At 50.0% G+C, this 22680-nt stretch overlaps 1 protein-coding gene across 1 annotated transcript in view; it reads left to right on the forward strand.

Moving 5' to 3' along the window:
* Window positions 1-18954: 18954 nt before the first annotated feature.
* The window catches only part of elfn1a (extracellular leucine-rich repeat and fibronectin type III domain containing 1a), a 36756-nt gene continuing 33030 nt past the window's right edge, over window positions 18955-22680 (forward strand). Inside the window, exon 1 of the mRNA XM_070856647.1 lies at window positions 18955-21290. Within this exon, the coding sequence (XP_070712748.1) occupies window positions 18955-21290 (2336 nt within the window). The remainder of the gene's footprint in view (window positions 21291-22680) is intronic.

The following is a 22680-nucleotide window of genomic DNA, read 5'->3' on the forward strand; positions in this document are numbered from 1 at the left end:
AGGAAGGTATAGAAGGATATGGTGATGGGGTGAGATGAAGAGGGGCGGGAGGAGGCTGGTGTGGAGCATAAACACCGGCACGGAGCAGTTGGCCCAGGAATGGGCTGTTTCTGTGCTGTACGCTCGATGCCCTTCCCTGTACCTGAGCCACACGGCCCAGGAAGGCTCCCAGTCCCGATGCCCAGTCTGTAACCTCAGCGACTGGGAGCGTAGGCGCTGAGGGAACGCAGAATTGGGGCTCAGCGGCGACACCCCCCATGGCCCATCAGGTTCATCCGGGGAAAGGCGCTGGAAGCACCCATGGGCACCTAACCCCCCCGGCCCAGTCGGCACCCTCGGCAGAGAAAACGTGGGCGGTGACCATCAGATTCCACGGATGTGAAAATTCTCATCATGTGGTCGCGAGTTCCACCCTCGGCGAGTAAGATCACTCACCAAACCACTGGGGGCCACCGTATTTACTAACGCAGGCAACACATAGAGCAAAATAAATAACATTTGATATTATCACAGGGACGCAGCAGGACTTGAATGATGAAATTCAAGAACGAGGCCATTTAGCCCGTCAAGTTTACTATTGATTCTGCTCCCACCACCCTTTCAGGCAGTGCACTCCAGATCACAGCAACTCGCTGCATAAAAATAACATTCTCCAATGGTTCTTTTGCCAATTCCCTTAATCTGTGTCCTTTGGTTACCGACTCTCCTCATTTATTCCAGCAGAACCATTCGTGGTTTTGAACACCTCGATTAAATCTCCCCTCGAGCCTCTCTGCTCCAAGGAGAACAATCCCAACTTCTGGAGTCTATCCACGTAACTGAAGTCCCTCAGTCCTGGTGCTATTACTTTCTGGATTCTCAAACTCCCCAGTCACAACCTCCGGCAGTGTCACAAATACGATGCACATGTGGTATTATCACTCCTGTCTTAACTGGTCAGTGACTTGTGGAGATATTTATTGGGTGTCAGGTTTAGCCAATGCACACTCAGTGTATATAACGCACTGCCGTCCCTACAAGAGCAGTTGCTTTCACTGCATTTTGCTACTAAGCAGGGACATAAGACAATAAAATGCTATTTATTTTCACTCGCATTGAAATCACATAACCTGCACAAGTCATTTATCTCTGTCCGCTGCCTCTCACAGTTCCTGGGTTAATTTGGCAATCCCGCCGTCTGTTTGATTACTTTTCCATTCACTGCTTTCTCCTTTTAAATCTTTTTATTTTATTTTTTAAATTATTTCACTGCATTCATCTGTTTAGCAAAAGCTCTCAGTGTTAAATTAACCAGAGTGCTTAGGAATTACTGGCTGCAATGGTTCAGATTGTGGGGCGCGCGTGCGTGCTTCATAATTGTGTCTGCAATCAATCTGTGAGACGGTAAACAAAGTGTGCCTGGAATACTACCCAGATCAGTGCAAACTACACAACAATAACAACAACTTATATTTATACCACGCTGTCCATGTGGTAAAACAGCAGCGTTATCAGACACGCTTTGACACCAAGCCACTTAAAGAGATCTTAGGACAGATGGAGGTCGGTTTTAAGAAGTGTCTTAAAGGAGGAGAGAGCAGTAGAGAACCAGAGAGGTTTAGCGAGGGAGTTCCAGAGCTTGGGACCCAGGCAGCTGAAGGCACGGCCACCAATTGTGGAGCGATGAAAATGGGGGATGCGAGCAAGGCCAGAATTGGAGGAGCACAGAGATCTCGGTGGGGTGAGGGGGCTGGAAGAGATTACAGAGATAGGAAGGGGCGAGGCCTTGGAGGGATTTGAAAACAAGGATGAGAATTTTAAAATGCAGAGTCCTATACTAAGACCAAGGTAGCAACATGTGGCTCTGAGCTGAATTCACTGCCCTCCCCACCTTGTTCTTGTCCTGCCCCCGGTCAATGGATCTCGGTCTTGCTCTGGTTTGGATCCAAAGCTCTGGGCAGCCTTTCCATGCTTTGATATGACAGTGGCCATTCTTGGGGAGTACTTTTCCCGGATTGGGTGGTGACCTTGCAGAGTGAAAAGTCCACACATTGGACGACAGCAACAACTTAAATTTATATAGCACCTTTAAAGTAGTGAGATGTTCCAAGGCGCTTCACAGGAGTATTACGAGATTTAAAAATTTGACACTGAGCCGCATAAGTAGAAATTAGCGCAGGTGACCAAAAGCTTGGTCAGAGAGGTAGGTTTTAAGGAGCCTCTTAAAGAAGGGGAGAGAGATAGCTTAATGGTAGTGAATATTGGAGTGGGGGTAGGTGGAGGGTGAGGTTGGGGGTTGGTGGAGGGTGAGGTTGGGGGTTGGTGGAGGGTGAGGTTGGGGTTTGGTGGAGGGTGAGGTTGGGGGTTGGTGGAGGGTGAGGTTGGGGGTTGGTGGAGGGTGAGGTTGGGGGTAGGTATAGGGTGAGGTTGGGGGTTGGTGGAGGGTGAGGTTGGTGGAGGGTGAGGTTGGGGGTTGGTGGAGGGTGAGGTTGGGGGTTGGTGGAGGGTGAGGTTGGGGGTTGGTGGAGGGTGAGGTTGGTGGAGGGTGAGGTTGGTGGAGGGTGAGGTTGGGGGTTGGTGGAGGGTGAGGTTGGGGGTTGGTGGAGGGTGAGGTTGGGGGTTGGTGGAGGGTGAGGTTGGTGGAGGGTGAGGTTGGGGGTTGGTGGAGGGTGAGGTTGGGGGTTGGTGGAGGGTGAGGTTGGTGGAGGGTGAGGTTGGGGGTTGGTGGAGGGTGAGGTTGGGGGTTGGTGGAGGGTGAGGTTGGGGGTTGGTGGAGGGTGAGGTTGGGGGTTGGTGGAGGGTGAGGTTGGTGGAGGGTGAGGTTGGGGGTAGGTGGAGGGTGAGGTTGGGGGTTGGTGGAGGGTGAGGTTGGGGGTTGGTGGAGGGTGAGGTTGGTGGAGGGTGAGGTTGGGGGTTGGTGGAGAGTGAGGTTGGGGGTTGGTGGAGGGTGAGGTTGGGGGTAGGTGGAGGGTGAGGTTGGGGGTAGGTATAGGGTGAGGTTGGGGGTTGGTGGAGGGTGAGGTTGGGGGTTGGTGGAGGGTGAGGTTGGGGGTTGGTGGAGGGTGAGGTTGGGGGTTGGTGGAGGGTGAGGTTGGGGCCGGAAGTCTGCTGTAAACGGGCGGATGATTCATGCCCCTAGTTTATCACCCAATAAGAGGTGAAAAGAAAAAAAGAACTTGCATGAATCGCCCGCCCGTTTACAGCAGACCTCCGCTCCCCCCAACCTCACCCCCCGCCGTCCGCCTCCAACCCCAGCTCCCCTCACCCCAACCTCGCAACCTCAAGACATCCTAAAGTGCTTTACAGCCAATCAAATACTTTTTGGAGTGTAGTCACTGTTGTAATGTAGGAAACACGGCAGATAATTTGCGCACAGCAAGCTCTCACAGACAACGATGTGATAATGACCAGATAATCTGTTTTTTCATGGCCAATATTTATCCCTCAATCAACATCACTGTTTTTTCAGTCATGTTCATCGAGGGATAAATATTGGCCACGACACCAGAGATAACTCCCATGCTCTTCTTCAAAATAGTGTCCTGGGATCTTTTCCATCCACCTGAGAGGGCAGACGGGGCCTCGGTTTAACATCTTGAAAAGAAAGACATGACTTCCTTTGTGCATGAACCCAGCCAGTGAGTGGCAGCAGGCTGTGTGACCTTGGGTGGGACAGGTGCCACTGTCCAGTTATTAAGATTTTTCATCAGCTGCAAAACCCAGGGTCAAACTACGAGCCCTGGTCCCACACAGGACTTCTCCGCGTCCATCCCTTGCTAGGCTTTGAACTGGCAATGACCTTAAATAAAATTCTTGGACGAATGAGTAAGGCGCCAAACATTCAGTCAGGGCTCAGTAAGGATTCCTTCACCTTGAACCAGGACGTGTATATATAGTGAGAGTGAAAATAAAAATAACACAATGGATCTACTCATTCTCGGGATGGAGCGTCGCTGGCAAGTCTGGCATTTATTGCCGGTCCCTGAAAGAAATCTTTGTAGCGGTTTTGATACAACTGAGTGGCTCACTCGGCCACATCAGAGGGCAGTGATTGATCAACCACATTGGTGTGGGACTGGAGTCACATATAGGCCAGACTGGGTAAGGGCGGCAGATTTCCTTCCCTAAAGGACATTACACAGAATTGCATAGACTCATCATCGTAGGCAGTCCCTCGAAATCGAGGAAGACTTGCTTCCACTCTAAAAGTGAGTTCTCAGGTGACTGAACAGTCCAATACAGGAATTACAGTCTCTGTCACAGGTGGGACAGACAGTTGTTGAAGGAAAGGGTGGGTGGGACAGGTTTGCTGCATGCTCCTTCCGCTGCCTGCGCTTGTTTTCCGCATGCTCTCGGCGACGAGACTCGAGGTGCTCGGCGCCCTCCCGGATGCTCTTCCTCCACTTAGGGCGGTCTTGGACTCCCAGGTGTCGGTGAGGGTGTTGCACTTGATCAAGGAGGCTTTGATGGTGTTCTTGAAACGTTTCCTCTGCCCACCTGGGGCTCGCTTGCCATGTAGGAGTTCCGAATAGAGCGCTTGCTTTGGGAGTCTCGTGTTGGGCATGCAGACGATGTGGCCTGCCCAATAGAGCTGGTCGAGTGTGGTCAGTGCTTCGATGCTGGGGATGTTGGCCTGATCGAGAACACTGACGTTGGTGTGTCTATCCTCACAGGGGATTTGCAGGATCTTGCGGAGGCAGCGCTGGTGATATTTCCCCAACGATTTGAGGTGTCTACTGTATATGGTCCATGTCTCTGAGCCATGCAGGAGGGCGGGTATCACTACAGCCCTGTAGACCATAAGCTTGGTGCCAGATTTGAGGTCCTGGTCTTCAAACACTCTCTTCCTCAGGCGGCCGAAGGCTACGCTGGCGCACTGGAGGCAGTGTTGGACCTCGTCGTCAATGTCTGCCCTTGCTGATAAGAGGCTCCCCTACTATCAGCACCTACCAGTACTATCAATGTACAGCACAGAGACAGACCATTCGGCCCAACTAGTCTGTACTGGTCTCCCATTCCATCGACCTCATCTCAGCCTCTCAGCGCATCTTTCTGTTCCCTTTTCCTTCATGGACTCGTCTAGTTTCCTTTTGAAAGCATCGAAGTTATTCACCTCAACCACTTCTTCTGGCAGCAATTTCCACATTCTAACCACTGAGTGTAGGCATTTCTCCTTATTTCCCCGGTGGATTTATTAGTAACTATCTTGTATTGATGGCCCTGCGTTTAGGATTCTCCCACAAGTGGAATCATTCTCTCCACAACTACCCTGTCCAACCCGCTCATCGTTTTAAAGACCTCTATCAGGTCATGTCAAAGTCTTCCCTTTTCAAAAGAAAAAACCCCAACCAGTTCAATCTTTCCCGATTGTTGCAATCTCTCAGTTCTGGTACCATCCTTGTGAATCATTTTTTCCCTTTCTCCAGTGAATCTATGTCCTTGTTGTAGTACGGAGCCGTTCTCAGTGCTCCAGTGTCCTGACCAGGGTCCTGTACAGTTTAACATAGCTTCCCCTTCACTACCTTTGAATTCTATACCCCTCGACATAAATCCCAGTGCTTTGTTAACATTTCTTACTGCTTTGCTGACTGGTCCTGCTGTTTCTAATGGTTTGTTCACCTGTATCCCTTAATCCCTTTGCTCTTCTACCCCATTCACTTTCTGATTTTTTAAGGTGTCGGTGATGTTTCTAGTTTTCATACCACCTCATGTTTATCTGTGTGAACACTTAACTGCCCAGTCCACAAGTTTTCTAATGTCTTGTATTATGTTGCGTTCTTCCTCGGAGTTAGCTCTCCCCCCAGTTTGGTATCATCTGCAAATGTTGATATTAAGTTAAGTGTTCCTAAGTCCAAATAAACAATGTAAATGATGAATAACAGTGGTCCCAGCACTGATCCTATGGGGCACTGCTTTCTACCTTCCTCCACTCTGAAGAACGACCCTTCACCTCTACTCTCTGCTTACGATATTTTAGCCAACGTGCTATCCATTCAGCGTTTTGCCCCCTGACTCCACATGGCCCAACCTGTGCCATGAGTCTACCACATGTTGCCTCATCGAAGGCCTTCAGTGAACCAGTTGGGTCTGTACAACAATCCGGCAGCTTCGTAGTCACTTTCACTGGTGCCAGCTTTTTATTTCCGATTCTTTTTTGATTTGATTCGGCCTGTTCACAGCCAGTGCTATTGACATGAAACAGCGAAGAAGGTTAAAATTCGCTTGGGATCGACAGGCACTTCTCAAAGGCCCGCTATTCAGATTCGTATCTTAGTTGGCATCTGTGGCTCAGTGGGTAGCATCCTAGTCTCTGGCTCAGATGGGTTCGAGTCCTGCTCCAGAGACTTGAGCGCAAAAATGCAAGCTGACACTGCAGTGCAGTGCTGAGGGAGTGCCGCGCTGTCAGAGGTGCCATTTTTTTTGATGAGACATTAGACGGAGACCCCCGTCTGCTCTCTCAAGTGGACACAAGAAGATCCTATTTTGGAGAAGAACAGGGGAGTTATCCCCGGTGTTCTGGCCAATATTTGTCCCTCATCCAAACAACTAAAAGCAGATGAGTTGGTCATTATCACATTATTGTCTGTGGGACCTTGCTGTGTGCAAATTGGCTGTTGCATTTCCTACATTTTCAACAGTACTTCAGTGGCTGTAAAGCGCTCTGAGACATCCTGAAGTCGTGAAAGATGCTATATAAATACAAGTTCTATCTTTATTTTCCTGATCATCAATCTTCCTTTCCCTGTGTACTCCCTGAGTGGAAATTTAAAGTAATTGGTAGAAGGATTAGAGGGGATTTGAGGGGAAATTCTTTCACCCAGAGGGTGGTGGGGGTCTGGAACTCACTGCCTGAAAGGGTGGTAGAGGCAGAAATCCTCACCACATTTAAAAGATACTTGGATGTGCACCTGAAGTGCCGTAACCTGCAGGGCTACGGACCAAGAGCTGGAAAGTGGGATTGGGGCTGGATAGCGCTTTGTCGGCCGGCGAGGACACGATGGGCCGAAATGGCCTCTTTCCGTGCTATAAAGTTCTAGGATTCTATGAAATCAAGATTCATCGCACTCGAGTCCATTCTTTCCCAGGACCTGAAAGCTATAGGATTCCTCACCTCCCCTCAGTCTTCTTACAGTCTGCAGGCTCCCAATCTTTAATTCCTCCTTTACCTCATCTATTCTCTCATTCCTTTCGAACTGGCTGGTGCTTTGGCCTGAAGGCTTTTCACTGGCATTCCTTGATATTGTAATTATTTTTTCAAAGCATTAATTTTGGCTGCCCTTGGTTTTGTGACTGTTGCTCTTTAACAACGGAAATTATTTCAGTGTTCTTAGGGTCATTTAGTGCAAGTGATAGCCCCCATTAATCAGGATCCTGTTCCTGTGTAATGCACACCCGCTCTCCAACCCGATCAAATGTCTTATTGATTGACGCCAGCCTTAAAGAGAGTGTGTTCGCTCACAAAGAGTTAAACACACTCGATAAATGTTTCATGGGCAGAAAACGGGATTCAATTATTTTAGATTAAAAACTCAAGCACTTATTCATTTTAACGTATGCTGCCTTTTAGCCGAGGCCTGATTACAAATTTATGATTTTAATTTATCACCTTAATCCTCCAGCATTGGCTCAGCCTGGCCTGTGTGAACCATCTTTCACCCAACGTGACAAAGTGGATCAGATCATGTGATTCAGCACAGAGGGGAAAAAAAGCTCCTCGACCAGGCATAAAATACAACCTCCAGCCGGGGAAGGTTCGCTCCGAAATCATTTCACGTGGTTCCAAAAACTGAGAGGTTATAACTATCAGGAAAGACTGACAGGCTGGGGCTTTGTTCTCTAGAAAAGAGAAGTCTGAGGGGGTGACCTGAGAGAGATCTTTAAGATTATGAAGGGGTTCAATTGGGTAGACGTAGAGAAGATGTTTCCACTTGTGAGGGAGTCGAAACCTAGCGTCCATAAATATAAGATAGTCACTAATAAATCCAATGGGGAATTCAGGAGAAACTTCTTTACCCAGACAGTGGTGAGAATGTGGAACTCGCTGCCACAGGGAGTGGTTGAGGCGAGTAGTATCGATACATTTAAAGGGAAACTGGATAAGCACACGAGGGAGAGAGGAACAGACAGACATGGAGATGGGGTGTGGTAAAGAGGGGGAGGGGAGGAGGCTGGACTGGAACGTAATCACCAGCACGGAGCGGTTTCTGTGCTGGACGTTTTATGTCATTCTATTTAAAGAAACTGGAGGGACACTGGGGCAAACTCTTCTATTCTTGTAAACCAAACAATTGTATTTCCCGCCCTCCCATCCCAAGGCGATTCTCCACAGAGCGTTGATCAGTCGGAAGGAATGGTTCGTCTGTTAATTGGCAGCCAGTGTCCCTTCTAATCCAGCAGTGGTGGAATGTCACGGTTACTAAAACCTCGATATTTCCTTCTCAGTTTGTTCCTCATACACAAGAGATGCATCCGGAAAGAAATTTGGCCTCAAACCCTTGTATGATTATTTCATTATCATTATTTTGATTTTATTGGAGCCATCTATTTCCTGAAAGCCATGTTGGCAAATCTGCCTGAGTGCTGTTTGCAGTGACTGTGATGGCCCTTGGCAGTATTCACCTGATTACATTAGCGGAGCGGGGGAGGGGGGGCTACAGGATTCTCCCAAAGGAAGACGGTATCATGATTCCTGCCACATCCCGATAGGACCAGAGCTGGCCAGCTGGTCCTTCGAAGAAGGAGCAAGCAGGAGGGAGGTAGATGATCCTGAGATGGGTTAGTCTTTCCGTGGAGGCACTCAAAAGAAAGACTTCCATTCATATAGCACCTTTCCCGATCTCAGGACGTCCCAAAGTGCTATACAGTCAATGAAGTACTTTTTGAAGTGTGGTCACTGTTGTAATGTAGGAGATTCAGAGGGTCATGCTGGGCAGGAGTGAGAGGGGATGAGTGGCTGGGTTAATGGGAGTTGTTCTTGGCTGATCAATGGAAAGCTCAAAACCTCCTTGGAGGCATAAGTAGAGGTTTGTGGCTATTCTGCAGAGATCAGTGTTTTGCTCCATCCTTTGAGGACAAGAATGCCACAGAACTTAACAATCCCACCAACATGAGAGAGGTCTTCATCTGCCCGAGTGAATAACATTTAGAAACATCTTATTTATTTTTACATAGAATGTACAGCACAAAATCTGGCCATTTGGCTCAGCTGGTCCACACCAGTGTTTATACTCCATGAGCCTAGTCACAACCCTCTTTATCTAACCCTATATTCATGTCCTCCTATTCCCTTCTCCCTCCTGTGTTTATCTAGCTTCCCCTTAACTGCATCTGTGCTATCCACCTCAATCGATACTATTCGCTTCAACCACTCCCTGTGGCAGCGAGTTCCACATTCTCACCACTCTCTGGGTAAAGATTTTCCTGAATTCCCCACTGGATTTATTAGTGACTATCGAATGTTGATTGTCACTAACTTTGGACTCCCCACAAGTGGCAACATCTTCACAATGTCTATCCTATTAAACCCGTTGATAATTTTAAAGACTTCCATCAGGTCACCTCTCAGCCTTCTCTTTTCCAGAGGAGAGAGCCCTAGCCTTAGCCTTTTCCTGATAGGCAAAAGTTTAATTATCAATAATAAAACACAATACTGGAATCCAAAAATGAAGCTTCATATCGTACAGCTTATCTCCTGACATTTCTTTCATATAATTGGTGTTCAGTAAGGATTCTGAGTGTGAGCTCAGCAACCCTCACTCTCGACTCACTCTACAGCTGTGTTATCTGTGGCTCGGTGGACAGAACGCTTGTCTCTGTGTCCAGACGGTTGTGAGTTCAAGTCCCACTCCAGAGACATGAGTACAAAAATCTTAATTGGGAATGTGCAATAAATGCTAGCTTTCCTCAGATCCTGAGATTGCATCTCCCAGTGCAATGTTGAGGGACTGCTGCACTGCCGGAGGGATCATCTTTCAAATGAGATGTTGAACCCCCTCAAGTGGATGTAAACCTAGAAAATAGGTGCAGGAGTAGGCCATCTGGCCCTTTGAGCCTGCACCACCATTCAATGAGTAAAAGATCTCTTGGCACAACAACAGCTCGTGTTTATATTGTGCTTTTAATGTAGTGAAACATCCCAAGGTGCTTCACAGGAAGAAGAGTCGGGGAGTTCTCCCCAGTGACCTGGGGCCAATATTTATCCCTCAACCAACACCACTAAAAACAGATTATCTGGTCATTATCACATTGCTGTGGCTGTGAGCAAATTGGTGTTTCATACATTACAACAGCGACTACAAAAAGTACTTCTTTGGCTGAAAGCGCTTTGGGACATCCTGAAGTCGTGAAAGGCGCTATAGAAATGCAGCTCTTTCTTACAGGTTGTTTACAAACTAACGAGACAGATCATGCCGCTTATTTTTCCGATGTTTGAATTATTCGCTCATAGTCCAACATCTAAGTTTCCTCACTCGGAACCACCACAGGTTGGCTCCCACGCTCTCCGAGAACCGGCTGAATCGCGAGCTAGTGGGACATTTTGTTTCACTTCCACCTCACCAATTAAAACAAGAGGCTTGCACCTAGATAGCATCCCATCGCATTGGGACTCGAGCAGGAGGCACATCGGAACAAGGAGACTCTCAGTCCGGGCTGGGTTTGGCCTCTGACCCCAGAGGTCAAAGGCCAATGTGCTTTTTTTTTAATGCAATCTCGGGATCTGAGGAAAGCCAGCATTTATTGCCCATCCCTAATTAAGAACATAAGAACATAAGAAATAGGAGCATGAGTAGGTCATTCGGCCCCTCGAGCCTGCTCCGCCATTCGATAATGTCATGGCTGATCATCGACCTCAACTCCACTTTCCCGCCCGATCCCCATATCCCTTGATTCCCCTCGACTCCAAAAATCTATCTATCTCAGCCTTGAATATATTCAGAGACTCAGCATCCACAGCCCTCTGGGGCAGAGAATTAAATTGCCCTTGAGAAGGTGGTGGTGAGCCGCCTTCTTGAACCGCTACAGTCCGTGTGGTGAAGGTGCTCCCACAGTGCTGTTAGGGAGGGAGTTCCAGGATTGTGACCCAGCGACGATGAAGGAACGGCCGATATATTTACAAGTCAGGATGGTGTGTGACTGGGAGGGGAACGTGGAGGTGGTGGTGTTCCCATGCGCCTGCTGCCCTTGTCCTTCTAGGTGGTCGAGGTCGCGGGTTTGGGAGGTGCTATCGAAGAAACACCACCCATTTCCTTCTACCTTGCTACTGGCATAACCACCCGGCTTTGGCTCTGACATGTTTGGTTATAATTTGAAATATTGCAAGTTGCATCAGAGACCTGATGATTTCCACAATCTGGTACAAATCGTTTATTCTTTGCACAGTGTCAGCGAGCCTCGAGTGTAGCCCCTATACGCCACCTTCTCTGCACAAACCAGCTCATTATAATCTTTTAATCTTTTTTAATTTTAAAAAAAATTTACTGCAGCTCTCGCAGGACTGAGGGTGTGATCCAGAGATGGCACCAGATGGCTTCAAGTATTACCAGTCAGCTCAAGTAGATTAGCAATGTCTTCACAGCCTCAAGAGTATGCAATACCCTTGAAGACACCAGTATTTCTCCATTTCCATAATGTAATTACGCAAAATAATATACAAAGTTTCTTTGCTTCAGCTTTGGATTGGAGTTTGCAACTTCCTGTTTTGAAACGTGCCAGATTATTTTGTTTGGATAAACAATTATTTTTTTCCAATTTACATCCACTCTGGATGATCCCGAGCCTGGTCTTTCCCTCTTTGTTTGCACCCATTTACTGGGAAGTGGGGAGGGTGGGATATCGGGGCCCCCTCTCCGCTGATCCCTCCCCAATCGATCTTCCATTATTAGAAATAATTTGCATTTCTGTAGCGCCTTTCACGACCTCGGGACGTCCCAAAGCGCTTTACAGCCCGTGAAGTACTTTTTGGAGTGTAGTCACTGTTGTAATGTTGGAACCGCGGCAGCCAATTTGCGCACAGCAAGCTCCCACAAACAGCCATGTGATAATGACCAGTTAATCTGGTTTTTGGTGATGTTGGTTGAGGGATAAATATTGGTGAGGACACTGGGGAGAACTCCCCTGCGCTTCTTCAACATAGTGCTGTGAGTTTTTTACCATCCACCTGAGAGGACAGATGGGGTCTCGGTTTAACGTCTCATCCAAAAAACGGCACCTCCAACAGTGCAGCGCTCCCTCAGCACTGCACTGGGAGTGTCAGCCCTGGAGTGGGACTTGAACCCACGACCTTCAAACCCGGAGGCGAGTGAGCTACAAACTGAGATATGGCGAATTCTCAGCTGTTAGTCACACAGCCTTTGCTAATATCTCTAATATTTTTTATAAGTAAAAATAGATTTTTTTTTCAAAGAAGTTTAAAAAAACATACTTTTTTTTTAAATGCTCCAAGGCCTCACCACTCCCTGTCTCTGCAAATCCCTCCAGCCCCACAACCCTCCGAGATTTCAGTACCCCGCCAATTCTGGCCTCTTGCGCACACCGATTTTAATCGCTGCACCATCGGTGGGTGTGCCTTCAGCTGCCTTGACCCTAGCCTCTGGAATTCTCTCCCTAAACCTCTCCGCCTCTCTACCTCTCCCTCCCCCTTTAAGATGCTCCTTAAGACCTGCCTCTTTCACCGGTCCTAATATTGCCTTATGCGGCTCGGTGTCAATTTTGTCTGATTACGCTCCTGTGAAGCGCCTTGGGATATTTTGCTGCATTAAAGGCGCTATATAAATACAAGTTGCTAAATCCTCTGCGACGTTTTAACTCCTTGGGTTGCAGGCAGCAGTGTCCGAGAGGTGAATCTTTAGTTCCTAGAGACGGTAATCCTATTCGCGAGATGGTGAGCCCCCTCCGTGAGTAGCAGGGGTTATTTCCGCTTCTGCGGCGGATGAGTGGGTCACAAGAACATAAGAAATAGGAGCAGGATTAGGCCATTCGGCCCCTCGAGCCTGCTCCGCCATTCAATGAGATCTTGGCCTTAACTCCACTTTCCTGCCCGCACCCCATAACCCTTGACTCCCTATCGTTCAAAAATCTCCGCCTAGAATATATTCAAGGCGGAGATAGACAGATTTTTGTGGAAAGCACTTAAAGGGGCCTGACCCCAGAGTTGGCACTGACTACCTGGGGCAAGCGGAGGGCCAGGATTGCCACACCCCCGCGAGTGGTCATACGGAGGAGGGGGGGGCGTCGAGGCTGCGGACCAGCCTAGCGGACGGCTGGACCCTCCTCCACCTATCCAAATGCTCATTCCTCGTGGGTGACCGTGAGCATCCACTGGCTGTCTGACCGTGGTGCGCCTCGTTGTGACAGCCACAACTGATCCGATCCTCTCCCAAACCCGAGCAGGAACAATCTCCAGCACAATTCGCTGAGTCAGGGTTGGGGGCACAAACCCTGCCTGATTCATGTGTGTATTTCTCACTCCCTGCTCCATCATCATCATCATAGGCGGTCCCTCAAATCGAGGATGACTTGCTTCCATGCCAAAAAGGGATATGTTCAATGAGTTCACAGGTGTTTTAATGATGGACCTGATATTCCAGGTCCTGAACTGCATATTGAAGGGTGGAAGATGCCTGTGTGTGGATTTTTTTAACGTGGGGTGGCCGTTGCACACCAGCCACCACACGGGCTTGACAAAGCTAGGTCTTGGTCCAGTGGCAAGGATTAACCAGGATGACTGGAGACCAGCTCTGCTGCACAGACCTAGTGCGCTCACATATCGCAGTGTGGGCTGGCCCGTGCTGCCCCTGGGCCCTCGGCTCTTCTGGGCCCCGAACTCGCGCCTCTCCTGGGCCCCGATCACGTTCCTCTACAATCTCTCGCCACTCCTGCGCCCCGACCTCGCCGCTCCTGCTGTACCTGCCCACGCTCCAATCACCGACCTGGACCTTGGTGACGTCACTCTTCGCTGCCGCCACCCTCCTGTACGAGCTCGCGCTGTACCTTGCCGTGGTACGCTGCCACTCGCCTGGTCCAGGCCCAGCCAGGCTAATTGTAACTGCCATACCTCTGGCCCGGGTCAGATCAGCTAACGGAGCAGTGGGCGAACCAGGAGCTTTGTTGTCTCAGTACGGCTCTGGTGTGTCGGAACAAGTTTAGGAGACTCAAAGGTGCTTTGTTGAGGGATATTCCTGTCCTGCTTTGCTGTGACGAACATCACGAATCATTGCGTGCAAGGCACAACGCAGTAACCCTTATTATGCTGAATAAATGGGAACTCCACATGGTTAATGCCAGTGCTGTGATTGATGCGCTCACCCTTACTGTGCTGAATCAACAGGAATTGTACATTGTCCACACGGCGCTGATTTAATAGGTTAAGCATTAATCACTGTCTCAGTTATACTAACTGTGTGGAGTGCTACCTCATTCAGCTGGGCTAAAGTGTTAGCACTACTGTGCACTGTTAGCAACACACAATCGCTGCGATTCATGTTGCCCCTGTTTGCTGCAGGCTCCATATGGTGAGCAGAGTAAACACAGCAACTATTGCTTGAGGAAGGAAAGTGCAGGAAGATTTATAAAAGGCAGCTGGAATACAGCACCAAGGTAAGCCTAGATTACTGTCCCCAGTATCGGGCCATTAAGTGCCAGCAAATCCCATCCTTGCTCTACTCATCTCCTCATCTCAGGAGGAGGACGTGGCACTCGAGTGCCTCCTGTTGGTTGGCCAATGAATTACATTGCCGACAGCAGGTTGCCCAAGGCAGTGGATGAGAGTTCAGCCTTTGACTTGACCCATCCTGCATCTAACCTGAGGGCACCCCAACTCTCAAATATAAGAATATTCTGTCCACCAGATCAGTGTGCTTAAGAAAGAAAGACTTGCATTTATATAGCGCTTTTCATGACCACCGGACGTCACAAAGCGCTTTACAGCCAATGAAGTACTTTGGGAGTGTAGTCACTGTTGTAATGAAAGAAAAAGCCAATTTGCGCACAGCAAGCTCCCACAAACAGCAATATGATAATGACCAGATAATCTGTTTTTGTTATGTTGATTGAGGGATAAATATTAGCCCAGGACACCGGGATAACTCCCCTGCTCTTCTTTGAAATAGTGCCATGCGATCTTTCATATCCACCTGAGAGAGCAGACTGGGCCTGGGTTTAATGTCTCATCCAAAAAGATGGTACCTCTGACAGTGCAACACTGAGGGAGTGTCAGCCTAGATTTTGTGTTCAATTGGCTGCAGTGTGACTTGAACCCACAACCTTTGGAGTTGAAGGCATGTGTGCTACCCACTGAGCCACAGCTGACACTCCTTCCCTCCACCACCGGCGCCCCCTGGCTGCAGTGTGTACCATCTACAAGACGCACTGCAGCAACTCGCCAAGGCTTCTTCGGCAGCACCTCCCATACCCACGACCTCTACCACCTAGAAGGACAAGGGCAGCAGGCGCATGGGAACACCACCACCCCCAAGTTCACCTCCAAATCACACACCATCCCGACTTGGAAATATATCGGCTGTTCCCTCAGTGTCGCTGGGTCAAAAAATCCTGGCACTGTGGGAGCACTATGGAAGCACCTTCACCACACGGACTGCAGTGGTTCAAGAAGGTGGCTCACCACCACCTTCTAACAGGGCAACTAGGGATGGGCAATAAATGCTGGCCTTGCCAGCGACGCCACATCCCGTGATGAATACATAAAAATAGATGCGCCTAATAAAAAGAGATAGTGTATGACCCTCTGTCCCTGCTCACTCAGCCTCTGGTCCCCAGCTACAGACTTCTAACATAAGAACATGAGAAATAGGAACAGGAGTAGGCCATACGGCCCCTCGAGCCTGCTCCACCATTTAATAAGATCATGGCTGATCTGATCATGGACCCAGCTCCACTTCCCTGCCCGCTCCCCATAACCCGTGACTCCCTGATCTCTCAAAAAGCTGTCTATCTCCGCCTTAAATATATTCAATGACCCAGCCTCCACAGCTCTCTGACATAGAGAATTCCAAAGATTCACGACCCTCTGAGAAAAGAAATTCCTCCTCATTTCCATTTTAAATGGGCGACCCCTTATTCTGAAACTATGCTCCCTAGTTCTAGATTCCCCCACGAGGGGAAACATCCTCTCTGCATCTACCCTGTCGAGCCCCCTCAGAATCGTATACATTTCAATAAGATCACCTCTCATTCTTCTAAACTCCAATGAGTACAGGCCCAAGCTGCTCAACCTTTCTTCATAAGTCAACCCCTTCATCTCCAGAATCAACCTCGTGAACCTTCTCTGAACTGCCTCCAATGCAAGTATATCCTTCCTTAAATACGGAGACCAAAACTGTACGCAGTACTGCAGGTGTGGCCTCACCAATAACCTGTACAGTTGTAGCTGTTGTAACAGTTTGCTGCACAGGCACCAGTGATGCCTTTGGAAACAGACTGTAGCAGGGGACTGGTCACCTCTGATGGCCCGGCCCGACTATACGAACTATAAGAACAATGACGGACAGGAAAAGACCCTCTGACCCATCCAGCCTGTCCCACACAACATCTGATCCCTTGGCGCCTCACAATATAGACACTCTCCACCCCACCCAAGAAAAAACACCTGTTATCCTGGGAGAGACAAAAAAAAAAACATGAAAAAAAACGCAGACAATTTGGGAAAAATAAAAATCTGGGAAATCCCTCTCCAGCTCCTTAGGGGATGGAAACTCCTCCAGGAGATCCCTCGGCCCCTATGAATGGTCATACCTTCTGTACGAGATGATCTCAGCCCCAGCCAGAAACAGTACCCAATCTTACGCTTGAAGGACTGAATAAAAACAGTGACGATTGAGTCAACGTTTCATCTTACTAAACCCGCATTCTTCATTCACACAGTGCGAGGCAGAGAATGTGAGAGATGCGTGCTATAATGATTGTAAATTGAAGGCAGCTCAGGAGAAGATGGTTTCAATCATTCCACTAAATTATAAACCAATCTCAATAGCGCACCCGGCAAATTAGCAGGCAGCACTCGGACTCACTCAATACTTTGGATTCATTGAGTAGTTGAAATACTCATCCATTTCTCGCCAAAATTCATTCTTCAAAAAAAAAGAAATGAGAAGGGATCTGTCAATAGATTCCGGCTTCACTTCTGATAAAGTAACGCGGCAGCCCCTATCTTAACCCGCACCAAGTCCCGCTCACCCATCTCCCCAACATCAGCTCCCGGTCCAGCAACACCTCGATTTTAAAATTCTCATCCTTGTTTTCAATTCCCCCCTTGGCATCGCTCCCTCCCTATCTCTGTAACCTCCTCCCGCCCCACAACCCTGCAGAGAAGTACCTTTGGAGTGTAGTCACTGTTGTAATGTGGGAAACACAGCAGCCAATTTGCGCACAGCAAGCTCCCACAAGCAGCAATGTGATAATGACCAGATAATCTGTTTTTAAGTGTTGGTTAAGGGATACATATTGGCCCCAGGACACTGGAGAGAACTCCCTTGCTCTTCTTCAAAATAGTGCCATGGGATCTTTTACATCCACCTGAGAGGGCAGACGGGGTCTCGGTTTAACGTCTCATCCGAAAGACGGCACCCCCGACAGTGCAGCACTCCCTCAGCACTGCACTGGGAGTGTCAGTTTAGCTTATGTGCTCGAGTCTCTGGAGTGGGACTTGAACCCACAACCTTCAGGGGGAGAGTGCGACCCACTGAGCCACAACTGACCATTCAATGGGTACAGCCCCTGACTAGGTACTTTCTTTCCCCCTTTCTCTCCCGAAGGTGCGAGATCGTGCTGGAATATAGTTGCACTAGTGTCAGCATACCCTCGTGAATGTTCACCCAAGTGTCCGTTATTTGAGTCTCAGCGGGCAATTCGACTACAGAAGATGTCACAACTAAGCCAGGTCCTTCCATCCACCATGTGTACTTTCCAGGAGGGGATAGTCAGTAGGAGTGTGGCTAATTGATTATCTTCTCTCTAGCGTAAGATTGTGGAGATGAGTTTAATCAGGCACATAAGAAATAGGAGCAGGAGTTGGCCATTTAGCCCCCCGAGCCTGCTCCGCCATTCAATAAGATCATGGCTGATCCGATCCTGGCCTCAACTCCACTTACCTGCCCTCTCCCCATAGCCCTTGATTTCCTTAACTTTCAAAAAACCGTACTATATCAGGTGCCCTGATTAAGATCTGCTAACTTGGTACAGATTAGGAATTGAACCTGGGGCATTCTGGTCGCATCTCAGTGCATTTATCCATTGAGTTATCGGGGGAGCTCAGGGCTGGGTGTTTGAAGGCCGATAAATAATAGCGAGTCCTTCGATACCACCTGCGAGATGAAATTTGACTCCTTCATCAGAGAGAGGAGAACTTTACATCTGGTTCCAAAGGACAATACCCTTCCAATGGTGAGTTCTCTTGGAAAAATTGCAAGGCTCCTGTAGGATAGCAACTGTCCCCACCAACACCTGCTGCTCTTCAAGTGCTGCAGAGTTGTGGAAATCTTGCTGGAATAAGAACCTCGTCAGAATTCCACAAGTTCAAGGTATTTAAAGCCACAGAGAAGATCAAACAAAAAAACAAAAGATTAATCCTGTGATATTTCAGTGAAAAAGGCCTGATTAACTTTGGGGACCAAACTAAAATTGGAAAGTAATTATGGTCAAGAACGATCTCAAATCAGCCTTATTATATTGTCTTTTCTTCCCCCCCCACTAGGACAACCAGGACAAGCTGTTGAAAAACTATCCCAAGGAATGCCTGCGCATTGGGACACAGTACACAAAAGAATTGAAAGAGAACTGTGTGTAGAAAAAAACCGGACAAGGAAAATGTCCTTGCACCTTCAGAGACATAACTGAAGTTTAATAATTAGCCTTTCAAAAAAAAAAATGAGTATACTTTGAGGCCTGCAGAATATCTCAACGTGTTTAGCAGTGGGGCGCGATCGGAAGCCCTTTGGCCACCCGCCCTGAGAGCAGACGGGCATGGCTCTGCTCAGTCTCGGTTTATGGGTCTCTCTCGCCTCGTTGATGAACGCTGCCGGAGTTTGCGGCGACTGCTGGCTGATTGAAGGAGAGAAAGGGTTCGTGTGGCTGGCCATTTGCAGCCAAAACCAGCCTCCATACGAATCCATCCCCCAGCACATCAACAGCACCATCGTCGACCTGCGGCTCAACGAGAACAAGATCAAGAGCGTCCAGTACTCCTCCCTCAACCGCTTCGGCAACTTGACCGAGCTCAACCTGACCAAGAACGATATCTCCTACATCGAGGATGGGGCCTTCTCGGCCCAGTACAACCTGCGCGTCCTGCAGCTGGGCTTCAACAAGCTGCGGAACATCACCGAGGGCATCCTGCGGGGGCTGGGCCGGCTGGAGTACCTGTACCTGCAGGCCAACCTCATCGAGGTGGTGAGCCCCAACTCCTTCTGGGAATGCCCCAACGTCATGAACATCGACCTGTCCATGAACCGGCTGCAGACGCTGGAGAGCTCCACCTTCCTGGGCCTGGCCAAGCTCTCCACCTGTGAACTGTACGGCAACCCCTTCTACTGCTCCTGCGAGCTGCTGGGTTTCCTCAAGTGGCTGGTGCAGTTCAACAACGCCACCCGCAGCTACGACCGGATGCAGTGCGAGTCGCCGTCGCGCTACGCGGGCCACGCCCTGCTGAGCCAGAGCCAGACCCAGAGTGCCTACAGCCTGCTGGTCTCCAGCTGCGGCCACACCCATGCCCTGGACCCCAAGTTCCTGGCCACCCGGGCGCCGCCCACCACCGCCACCTCGGACAGCCCGTGCGGAGCGGAGGACTGCCCCTCGGGCGACGACCCCACCCCCGCTGTGGCCTTGCACTCCCCCACCCACGAGACACGGGTGCCGGCAATAAAGGTGGAGCAGGTGACCTACACGAGCGCCACCCTGTTGGTGCAGATCCCTCGGCCCTTCAGCAAGATGTACATCCTGGTGCAGTACAACAACAGCTTCTACGCCGACATCAAGAAGCTGCAAACCGACCACGAGGTCATCCAGCTGGATCGGCTGCAGCCCCACACTGCCTACACCTACTGCGTGGCATCAATCCGGAACGCCCTACGGTACAATCAGACCTGCGTCACTTTCTCGACGGGGAGCGACAAGACGCGGGGCACCGTGCCCCCGCCCTCCACCGCCACCCACTACATCATGACCATCCTGGGCTGCCTCTTCGGCATGGTCATCGTGCTGGGGCTGGTGTACTACTGCCTGCGCAAGCGGCGGCAACAGGAGGAGAAACACAAGAGGCCCGGCGGCACCACCAGGACTATCATGGAGCTGAAGTACGGGGCGGAGGCGGAGGCCAGCACCATCTCCCAGCTGGCCCCGAAGCCCGCCCCGCCCTGCGAGGCCCCGCCCAGGAAGCCCTGCCTGCCCTCGGCGGGGGAGCCGGAGCCCCGCAAGCCCCAGGAGCCGGGCGGCACGCCCAAGACCGCCAAGGGCAACTACATCGAGGTGCGGACGGGCGAGCCCGACGACCGCCGGGAGCCAGAGGGGGGCGGGCAGGGCCGCAACCCAGCCGCCGAGATCTCCACCATCGCCAAGGAGGTGGACAAGGTCAACCAGATCATCAACAACTGCATCGACGCCCTGAAGTCGGAGACCGGCCCCTTGCAAGGCGGCAAGGCCGGCGCCGTGGCCTCGGCGGAGCCCCAGGTGCCGATGGTCACCGAGCAACCCCAGGGCCAGCCTGGCTTGCTGTCCCCCGTGTCCAAGGAGAGCTACCACCCGCTGCGGAGGCACGGCAGCACCGAGGCGGCCCCCAAGCGCCCCAGCACCTCCTCCAGCGGCTCGGCCCGCAGCCCCCGGTCCTTCCACTCCGAGCCCTCGGCCCCCGGGCACACCTGCCGCTCCGAAGCCCAGTATATCGAGAAGGCGTCCCCAGTGGCGGCCGGCGGCGGCAGCTGCCCCGGCGCCGTGCCGCGGGCCCAGCCGCGCGGCGAGCACCGCCACTCTTACCCAGGCCGTCGCCCGGCCGACCAGCCGCCCGCGGAGGGGCTGGGCGGCCGCAGCAAGCCCTCCATCCTGGAGCCACTGAGCCGGCCCCGCCGTGATGTGGCCTACTCCCAGCTCTCGCCACAGTACCACAACCTCAGCTACACCTCCAGCCCCCAGTACCACCGGAAGCCTACCCCCGGCATCTGGGAGCGCTTCAGGCTGCACAAGAAGAGGCACAAAGAGGGGGAGGAGGAGTATATGGCAGCGGGGCACGCCCTGAGGAAGAAGGTGCAGTTCGCCAAGGACGAGGACCTGCACGACATCCTCGACTACTGGAAGGGCGTCTCCAACCAGCATAAATCCTGAGCCCTCCACATGTTCAGAGACTAAAATTGGACCAAAAAGAAAAAAACTTTACAGCTGCTCTTTTTAACCTGACCAACTCTACTGTTCTTACAAACGTTGTCCTCTCTCACAAGCCTGTGCACCAAAACCCTCCAAACTGAACTCCAAAACTGTACAAAGGATTTCTGTTTTTTTTTAATTATACATATATATATATATATATATATAAACAGGACACCTGGAAGCCTTGGAAACTTGGATCTTATTTATCGCATGACTCTGTCCTGTGACTGTGACTCACTGTATTGTACATGGGACATTGTTCGTTGTACAATGTACACCGTGACTGGACTGTACCGTGTAACTGTAGCTCACACACCGCTCACACCTTGCATTGTACAGTAATATTTATCAGTAAACCCCTCCCCTCCCCTTCCCCCCGCAGTTCTGTACAGATAAATTTCTATATTTGCAATGATGTTTCTGGATTTTTTCGCCTGTTTGTATCAGGCTTTAACCACAGATTTTACAAAGCAGTTTTTTTGATTTCCAATGAATGTCTGGCAACTGGACCCCCCCCCCCCCCACCCCACCCCACCCGAACATTGGATAAAACTGGACTGGTGAAAGAAATGAGCTGAATGGTTTCTTCTGTCGCACTCTCTTTCTGTCTCATTGGTCCAAGTCACGGGTTCTCCCGGAGAGAGTAAAGTCTTCACATCCAATGGGACGCAGAGAGCTCACCACCCTTACGGGGGGTGGGGGGGGAGTGGTCTGGTACTGTAGGAGACAGATATAGCGCATCGTAAAGTTTCACCAAACTGAGAAGCCCAGGTGACATACTTGGAGTTCTGTGCACAGTCCTGGTGTCCATATTATCAAAAGGATACAGAGGCGCTGGAGAAGGCACAGAAAAAGATTTACAAGGATGATACCAGTATTGGAGCAAGATACTTATTAGCAAAGGTAGAACCGGCTGGGGGCTCTTTTCTCTCCAAAAGAGAAGGCCGAGGGGTGGTCTGATAGCGGTCTTTAAAATGATGCAAGAGGTTTGACAGGGTAGACAGAGCGGAAATGTTGTGGGGGAGGCCAAAACTAGTGGTCATAAATATGGAGAAAATTCTTTACCCAGAGAGTGGTTAGAACATGGAACACACTACCACAGGGAGTGGTTGAGTTGAATAGCATCGATGGATTTAAGGGAAAACTAAATAAACACACGAGGGAGAAAGGAATGGAAGGATATGTTGATGGAGTGAGATGAAGGAGGGGTGAGAGGAGGCTTGTGTGGAGCATAAACAGCGCACGGATCTGTTGGGCCAAATGGCCTGTTTCTGGGCTGTAAATATCCTACAATATTATGTAATACACCTCACCCAATTTTGCTTTCTGTTGAAG

The sequence above is a fragment of the Pristiophorus japonicus genome, chromosome 15 (genome assembly GCF_044704955.1).
Source record: "Pristiophorus japonicus isolate sPriJap1 chromosome 15, sPriJap1.hap1, whole genome shotgun sequence".
NCBI classification, from domain to species: Eukaryota; Metazoa; Chordata; class Chondrichthyes; family Pristiophoridae; genus Pristiophorus; species Pristiophorus japonicus.